The sequence below is a fragment of the Rissa tridactyla genome, chromosome 10 (assembly GCF_028500815.1).
Source record: "Rissa tridactyla isolate bRisTri1 chromosome 10, bRisTri1.patW.cur.20221130, whole genome shotgun sequence".
NCBI lineage: Eukaryota > Metazoa > Chordata > Aves > Charadriiformes > Laridae > Rissa > Rissa tridactyla.
Window position 1 is genome coordinate 24681452 of NC_071475.1, and position 9492 is coordinate 24690943.

Genomic DNA, 9492 nt, shown 5'->3' on the forward strand with positions numbered 1-9492 from the left:
AGACCAAAATTTATTTAGGGAAGTATGTATTGGCAAAATAATCTTGATCTTCTTTTGATAGCATGTACCAAACCTGAGGGCACGTGCTACATGACACCGCTTTCTTCTGCTCATCACCTCTCGGGGACAGCCACGTTCACCCTACAATAGCCAACTCCCATTTCAAAGCCAGAACACCCCCTCCAAATGACATCTGGGATAACCACAAAATAATTATATACCGACTGCTTGAAAAACGCATTCTCTCTGTTTTCTTCCTGACGTCCTACTGTTGAAAAGTTTCATTCACTGCTCCTGGCCAGGCACGTGCTACTGAGCTCCAGCAATAGCGAGAGAGCTGGGCTGGACTACACAGGTCACCATACCCGGCGCGCTGGGCATCACAACCAGATCCCTCCCCCAGAACACACACAGCCTGTGTGCAGGGAGTGCCAGAAAAGCCCTTCTACTTCAGAGTCATCTGTTCATGCAACAGAACAAGCTCCAAACAAACATCATCCCTTGATCATTTGAAAACAAAAAGGATTCTGGCCTTGGGAAGAGACCAAAAGCAGATGTAACAAACTCTCTGTGCATAGGAAGCAACTAAACTTGTTTGGCTTTGGCAGGTTAGATGGCAGTTCAAACATCTTTTTCGTTCGTAGCAATATTGAAGAAATAAGGTTATTCATCCATCAGGTCAACACACGTCCCTGCCTTGGAGCCAGAGCTAAACCGCAGGACCAGTTCTGTGCAGCGCTGACAGACAGGACACGTGGAGAGACTTCTAATGAATTTACCTTAATACTGCCTCGCTGCCGACAGCACCACTCCGTAAGCTCGCTAAGATCCAGACTGCAATCCAGGCAGCAATTAAGGGGTGAAAACAAAAGACGTACGGAGACAAAGGAGTGCGGCACAGCGCAGGGGCCAGGCCATGCAGCAGGAGCGCTGCACACCACCAGACATGCCATTAATTTCAGAGAGAGCTGTACAGGTCCTGATACGGCGCTGCCGCTGCCCAGCCCAGTGCCGAACGTGGCCACAGGACTGCAGAGAAACCATTCCCACACCACGCTTCAACTATGTTTGGGCCACACATTCCCAATTAGGCCCATGTTCAGGCACACAGACCCCAGAGCCAAGCAGTTTTATGACTCAAGGACCCTCTAGACATTATGCGGGTCCCTGCTTCCCCCGAACCCTGGTGGCAAACCCATCTGCTTTACGGGCAAGACAGAGCATGGCTTTTAGCCGACTCTTCGGGTAGGTCCCGTCTGCCCACTCCAAAGTGATGCCTGTCTGCAGCACGAGCCTGCCACCAGTTGGGATGTGGACGCAGGCTCCGCTGCCTGGTGGGCATTTCAGCCGGAGCAGGGAAAACAGCCGGAGAGAGGAAGGGAAGGAAAGCAGGAGGCGGGATGAAGGAAGGCAAGAGCTGGAAGAAGGGGAAAATAAGAAAAGAAGTCACAGTTCTGCAGCTATTGCACTTAAAACTTCAGCTATTCTCTGAAATGGAGGCTCCTGCATTCATTTGGATGGCAACGTTTATTTACGTCGCTTCCCTTTGCTAAGCTTTTGTGGATCATATTTCAAACCCACGTTATATTCCTCTGTTGCTGGGTTACCAGATCTGAACAAACAATTCTCCGCAGTCTGCCAAAAGCAAAGAAAGAAAGCAAACGAATGCCTGGAGGATGCATCACCCTCTGGAAGTCATCTTATGGCCCCACGCTGCTACAGATTAGTCACAACCTCACATACAGTAGAACGAAAGAGGAAATGGTGAATCCATTAACTCCAGAGCAGCACGCAGACCTAAAAACTGCTGTTCCCACACACTTGCCCCCCTCCTAGGGAAACCAGGCAATTCTCCAAATCATTAGAATTTTCTTTCACATTAGAAGAAAAATGGTCCTAAATTCAAAGGGATAAATTGGGTATTAACACCCCTGAAACTAGCGAGTTTGTTCCAGCCGATGTTGAAATAGCAAGCAAGAATTGTGATTTGAAATGAGTGAACCGCAGGTATCACCATAGCAGAGCTGTACAAAAACCCCCATGCGACAAAACGCTGATGGTTGTAGGTTTGAGACTTCCAGTTTCCAGTCAGGGTGAGGATTTTAGTTTCCACCTCAGGGGCTGCGTAAACTTCTGCTTCGGGGAGGCAGGAGGACGCAGCCGGCAACCACGTAGCGGTGCCTGTCAGAAGCCCTCCAGGTTCACCCGAGCCCTGAGCAATACGGCTTTGAAGAAACCTTCCCCTGCAGCACCTGCAGAGAGAGGCTGCCGGCATGCAGGAGTCCTGTTCCTCCTGCCGAGACCATCAGCCCCCTGCCGCGGAACCCACCGCCGCGCTCTCCACCCCACATGCAGAGCCTCGGCGCGAAAGTGCCCTCGGCCGGGACTGCACGCTGAAGGATGCCAAATGTCAGCCTCTAAGAGGAACGGTTTATTTGGGTAAAGACAAAGAGTGTTGCAGGAGAGACTACGTCCCAGTACAGACCCCTACCATAACGCCAGCCTGACAATAACGCTGTCGCCACTGCGGCATCCCCAGGACGGCCAGTTCCCAGCAGGCAGACGAGAAGGACCCACGCGGGCTGCACAGCAGCAGTCTCTCCGTTGAGCTCAGCAGCGAGAAGCCCGGCTTAAGATGCTCTTCTCATCACCTATTTGCGGCTGCTCCAACAGGCTCTCAGCGAGGCGGTACCACCACAACCACATGCAGCGCACCGGTGACCCAAATCGGGGAACTGATCTCATTTGAAAACAAAGAGAAATTTGCTAACAAACAAACAAACAAACAAAAAACAACAAAAAAAAGGAAAAACGAATAAAGAGGGAAGTTTTGGCTCACTTCCATAGTGCAGTTCACTGTATCCCCCTCCACCAGGACAGCAAACACCCAGCGCTGCCATACTTCCAGGGAAAAATACGTAGTAAATGGCACTACTGCTGCCTAACTTTCGTTTAATGAAACCTTGGGTTTAATCTAATGTAGAAAATTAGAAATTATTAAAAATTAATGTTTGCTGGAGGGTCAGGGACAGCCGTCATTCTGGGCCAAGGTACAGACAAACATCACAAAACAAAAATAAAACATCCTGTTTCAGTAAAACCCAGCTCTCAGCTGAGGCTACAGCAGTTTAAGGAAAACCACTACTCTGGAAACGTAGGGTTTTTTTTAATAATTTAATTCCACAAGAAGGTCCTTACTATTCATCCAAATATTCATGGCTGTTCTATTACACAAGGTACAGTGAATTTTATCAGAAAAAGCCCAAGAAAATTCAGCAATTTTACAAGAAAATAATCTGAAGTCATCACTTTAAGACTAGTTTTTTTTATGAATTTTAAGAAACGCAGTTTAAGCAACGCTGGCAAAGAAAAAGAAGTTTGCAACATGAAACCTTACAGGTTACTATTTCTAGTATAGCAGGAAAAACTGGAATGTTTAACTTTTCAGGCTTTGTTTTTTCCAAAATAAGGATCTGTAAGAAAAGTACCTTTTCCAAAACACAGTACTAAGTGTCTCTACCACTGCAGACATCACATTAAAGTTACAGGTGGCTCTATTCTTAACATAAATGAACTACGATTTATCAAAATATAAGAAGCTTAGTTTACACAGGAGTATTTTGCTTACCCCAACCACAGTTTTCAGACTCATTTTACACTAGAGACAACAATTCTGTTCTCTTCTTAGATTTCAAGCGTGGCAGGTGTGGGAGTCCAATTAACAATCACCACTAAATCCACAAGACAGGTTCACAAAAATATAACTATTTTCCATTAGTATGGGCAAAACCGGGATCAGTTCCACAACATCAATTTGTAATCATATTTATTCTAGATTTACATACCATATAACCAGAATTAAACTTCACCTAAGCTGGTCTGTTTAAAAAAACATCTCCTTCATTTTGTGCACAAAACCTTTTGGTTTTAACAGCGCTGGAAGGTTACAGGTTATCTCAAGTGTCATTAAGGTCCTTCCCCTGCAGCAGAAATCAGTACTACACCTGAATATTTGTTAGCAGGAGGCTGCAGAGGTGTACCTGAGGCCTTAAGAGTTATTACTACTGAATATCATTATTTACTATGATTAAATAGAAAGACCTGGTCAATCCAGCACTGAACTAGGAGCACAGAGGAGTTAATCCCAGTTTGCCACTAGCTTGTTCGGTGACTTTAGTCCAGCCATTTCTTCCCTCTTTGCTCCCATGTTCCTACACACAATGTGAGCACAGCAGGACAGCAGCACAACTGGTAAAGTGCTTTGAAAGCAGATGAATCCAGTGAGGAAAATCACTGCTACTTCACTAACCAGCTTATACGTCTCTCTCGAAGGTATACAGTTTTATATAAGGTGCACAGGAAAGGGTACGATTTCTCCTTCACTTTTGAAGGTGCACAGCTAAAATGTTAGACCAGTCTGGATGAAGTATCACATATCCAATTAACTGTTACATATTTAAGTGAATTAGGCAAAGCAAAACCTCCATCGGTGATCACAGATACTGTACACTCCACCTGCGCAGCGCATTCAAATAAACAGCACAAATACTCCAGCGCGGGACATATCACCTCAGTTGCGCAGTACTGCCCCACTTTAAAGAGGAAATGGAGCAGCAAGGTGTCATTTGAATGTTTTTCTTTCAACAACAGCTTCCAAGTCTATCTAGGAATCCTCTAGAGAGAATTCACGTCACGGCATAAAGTCAATATATGATCCTTAAAAGCAGGAAAAAAAAAAAAAAAAAAGAAACAAGACCCATTGCTATCCTACAAAGAAATCAAGAGGCACGTACAGATCATTTCCACGCTTCCTTGTAAGCTTCCCCCCGCCTCAAAAACCATATACATCACATTAACTGTGATGTACTGACACATGCTTTTAGACTTTAATGACAGCCACAGTCTACTTGCATACTTTTACATTATTACAGAAATAAATAATGCATAATATAATAACCCATGTTTTCTGAGGGATTTAAACACGAGTCTACAACCACCAATACAACACAACCACCTAATCAGAAAGGAGCTTTTGAGAGCCACCGGTTTCATAACTGAACCAACAGTTATAAATCTAACTGACAGCTCAAAAGCAACTTGAAAGTAGCGAGTAAACCAGATAACCCCTTTTCTAACCTAACCTTCCATGCCACATTCCCCTACAAATCATCGGGAACGCCAGTAACCGAATCCCCAGACAATCACTTTTGGGAGCTGGAGCGCACAAAGAGCTGATCCTACATATCTTCCCCGTAAGTACAGAAATCCCAGCTCAGACAGGTAGGTAGTCCTACAATTTATACAATTAGCGCCATTGCAGACAAAGGTTTGCAGGAAGACTTACTAGTTGAACACAACCTACAGAAACAACTCTTTATTACTTCATCTCCTAGAGGGGAAAAAACAACAATAAAAATTATACGTATACAATGCGATGTAGTGCTTCACCACAAGAAAGCCAGTAGCTTATTTTCTCTGAACTAGCGACAAAATGTGTTATTTATCTATAAAAGTTTGAAATCAATTCCCTTTTACAAAAGCAAAGGTGAGATTCAAGATAACCAATAAGTGTACCTGGGGAGAGGTTTGTATTTAGATTTAGTTCTCTCAAACAAAAGCAAAAAAAGAAATGCAGCACAAATAATTATCATAAAAGATATGAGATCAAGTCAGCACACAAGCCAGTAAATGGACGATTTATCAAGGACCCTGGGTAAAGAGCGGCTGGCATGGAGCCGCAGTGCAAGGACAGAACAGCTTCCCAGCTTCACCAGGAGGACCCGAATGGCAAATACTGGGTGTACACAGACACCTTTACAAAATGGGGTACACCCCGGGGATGCCATCTGCACTTACTGAAGGGATAAAACTGCGGAGGTTCAGGCTATGAAATTCTGCCACAGTCAGGGATGGGGGGAGGTAGGAGAGCCTGGCCAGAAAGCTACGGAAGATCTGATTATTGGAGCAGAAAAACCTGTACTTTCAACAGACTGCATTACAAAGTTACCACGCTTGGAGCCCATTTACCTACGGTATGAACAAGGCCATGATATGGGGTGCTTCATAACATTAAACAAATTAAAACCTACACAAACCTACAACACCCAGCAGGACAGGAAACTGCAGTGTGTCCACACAGCACTCAGCATAACGTGGCCTTGTGCCACTACTGAGGTCTCCAGATGTAGTAGAGAACAACAAAACAAGATTTACAGAAGCTAGAATTGCTGTATTTTAAAAGGCTGCGTGAAGTCATAGTTCAGAAGCAAGAGATGGAAAAGCACTCCTGTTCGAGTCAGACGTGCCACCATCAATCCCATGCCTTCCCCAGGAACAACCTCAGGTAACCCAAGGTGGAGTCCCTTTAGATTGGAGCTTGACATGTGGCAAGCCTTGTACGCAAGGCTCCGCTAGCTGTGTCTGGGAAGAGCAAGGAGTTGCATAAACAAAAAAGAAGACAAACTCCTCCTCTGAGAGCATGCTTCATGCATCTGCTAGGGGTTTACAAGATCTAATGCAGACCAGATTCCTCCACAAGCATCACGAGAAAGCTGGAGGAGCACTTCTTTTTCCCCATTTTCCCCAGCCTACTCTGCTAGTCGGCTAACTAGCAGAGTCCTCAAGCTATTCCCAGAATTGTTTGCCTCACAGGTTTTGACTTAATTACAACGGGACACGTACACACAAAGCAAATCCTTCAGAAAGTTAAAAGCAAAAAGGAGTGAATCATTGCCGATCCTGCCATTTTCTTTTTTTTTTTTTTAAATCTCTTTTACAATCTTCTGAAGTGTTGCAGCCCTAAAAGAATGAAAAAAAAGTTGTCTTCAAGCCTTCTTCCACCTGAAAGCCAAAACATGTAATGCCCAAGCGTACGCAGCGCAGCCCAGTGAATCAAGCACTACCAGTGACTGACGCAATCTGGCTTCCATTCACGGGTCAGGCACTGGCTTGCTGAATGGGGTTGGGCCAGTCCCGTCACCCCTCGAGGCCGTGTCTCCCATCCCACCCACTAAAAGGGTTTACTGACTTTTCTGTCCCTTTAGCACAAGTCTATTGGCTCTCACCTTCTTTTCAAGGCTGCCTGTACCCTTGACTTTCACACAGCATCGCTGCCGTAACCCTGTTGGTCTCAAGTGGCTTTAGTTATAGCAGTTCACGAGTTCAGCTTGCATATTTAGTTAACAAGTTCAGAGCCGTGTAATTTAAAGTAATTAACCTCTTTTGCTTATGCTTGTTTAACATAATAAAAGCAGAATAAAGCTTTGTTTACAAGACCAAAAAACACAAGGGATACAGGAAGTGAGGGTGTCCACAGACTCAATTGAATTTGTGCCAGTCCATTTACAAGTATTTACTTTCCCTTTGAAATAGCACGTTTTGATGTTACTTCAAGTCCATTTCCAACTGAATGAGCTAAACCAAAGACCCACCGGATACAGTTTGCACTGGACAAATAAATCCACGTATATTCATATTCACCTCTATAGGCTGCATCAGATCTTTTGCCATCAAGGCAAGGCCTAAATCAGTCGAAAAGCAGCGCAGGGTTTGCCTGCACGGAAACAGCCACCAAAATAACAAGGGTACAGGCAGGCAAGCAAGTTCCCCTGGGACACACAGTATGCAGTAGACTGGCAGGGGATCAGCGATGCTCTCGTCAGAAGAGCTAATCATGTGTCCAAGTATCCCGGCAAGTCAGTGCCGCCCTGCGCACAGACTCTTCCCAAGGCAGCGCTTTTCCCGTGGTCGAGACCTGGGGAAGGTCTTGCACGAGAAAAACGTATGCGCCAGTTGACCTAAGAAAAGGGGATTTGACAAACCTCGCTCCGCTGCACAGATTACATCTGAAGTTCCCCTTAAAGAAAAACAAAAAAAAAAGGCCAAGAACAGGGAAACGCACCAAAACAAAGCCGTGTGAGCTGAAGCCCGCGATAGCCTTTCGGTGGTGGTCCGCATCAGGGAGCCATTGACACCAACGCAAGGTTTCTCCCTACACCACCACAGCAGGCATGTGGCGGCCCCCCCAGCACCCCGGATCCCCCCCCGACCCCCAGCACCGCTCGCTCGGTGCCCGGGGCCGGCGGCGCGCTCCGCTGTCCCCCGGGGCGGCCGGCAGGCTCCGCTCCCCGGCAGGCTCCGCTCCCGCTGCGGCCCGGGGCCGGCTGCTCCGCTCCCCGCTGCGGAGCCCGAGGGGAAGCGGGACGGGAAGGGAAAACAGAGCGTCTGCCAGCTTCCCTCCCACGTCCCCCTGGCGCAGCAGAGGGGCTGGGGCAGAAAAGCCTCCATTTTTTTTTTTCCTTCCCGCCCCCCCCCCCCCCGAGAGCTGTCATTCTGCAGAGGGAAGCTTTAACCGGGCAGCCTGCAGCAAGGCCGAGGCCTGGTCGACCCCCTCCAAATTCTGCGAGGAAACGGCGGGGGCGGGGGGGGAATGCTGACCCTCCGGCCGTCCCGCAGCAGCCCCGGGGCCCCGCAGCCCACCACCCCCGGGCTCCGGGGATGGCCATCTGTCCCGCCCCCGCCGTCCCCAAACCGCCCGCAGGGCGGGCACCTGCCGCCGGGCCCCCCACCGCCGCCTCACCTCCTTCAGCTGCTCCATCTCGGTGCGGATGGTCTCGTACTCCAGCTCCAGCTCCTCGTACTGCTGCTTCAGCTGCTGCTTCTCCTCCAGCACGGCCAGCCCGTACTCCGCCGCCTGGATCTTCTCCCGGGTGGTCTCGCCCAGCTCCTGGAAGAGCCGCTTGATCTCGCTGCGCAGCCACTCGGGCTCCGACTCCATCACCAGCCTGGCGTACTCCTCCTCCTCCATGGCCAGCGACATGTCGGCGGGGGCGGCCGCCGGGTCCCAGCCGGCCGGGCGAAAGGGGGAACGCGCAGCCCGTCTGCCGCTCCTAACAGCGGCGCGGCCGGCGGGCGGCCATGGCGGAGCCGGCTGGGGCTGCCATCGACGGGCGACGCGCCCGCTGAGCTGAGCTGCGCTGCGCCGCCGAACCCGTCACGCCGCCGCCGAACTCGCCCCGAGCGCCGACCGCAGTGAAATCATTCAAAAGGAACGGCCGGCCCGGCGCCCCGCGGCACGCTGGGGCCGGTAGTCCGCGTCCGCCGCCGCCCGGCTGGGGCGCTCCGCCCGCTGGACTACAACTCCCAGCATGCACCGCGATGGGCGGTGGCGGCGGGGGCGCCTGCGGGGGGAGAGAGCGGCCCCTGCCGGGCGGCGGCGGCAGCGCGGCGGGGCGAGAGCGGGCCCGGGGGTCGGGGTGGTACGGCCTTCAGCCGCCGCGGCGTCAAAAACACCCCGCATCCCGGACGGGCGGGAGCCAGGAGGCCTCGGAGCATGGAAGGGCGAGGGCTGCGCCAGGGAGGTCTGACAACAGCCACGCGTGGGGTCAAAGGCACGGGGCTGCGGCGGGATGGCTCCCGTTGCCAGAAGGGAGGGTGTGGTAGGCCCCACCAGCACGGACGGAACGGAAGGTTAACATGCCACGCACTGGCGTC

General features: G+C 49.7%; 1 protein-coding gene across 3 annotated transcripts in view; it reads right to left on the minus strand.

The window, feature by feature from the left end:
- Positions 1-9049, minus strand: part of BICD2 (BICD cargo adaptor 2) — a 98011-nt gene extending 88962 nt beyond the window's left edge. For all 3 annotated transcript variants that reach the window (XR_008468687.1, XM_054216113.1, XM_054216112.1), the window contains exon 1: positions 8579-9049. Coding sequence is in view for 2 of the 3 variants with exons in the window: in XM_054216113.1 (XP_054072088.1) it covers positions 8579-8818 (240 nt within the window). In the remaining variant the exon portion in view is untranslated. The remainder of the gene's footprint in view (positions 1-8578) is intronic.
- Positions 9050-9492: the final 443 nt, after the last annotated feature.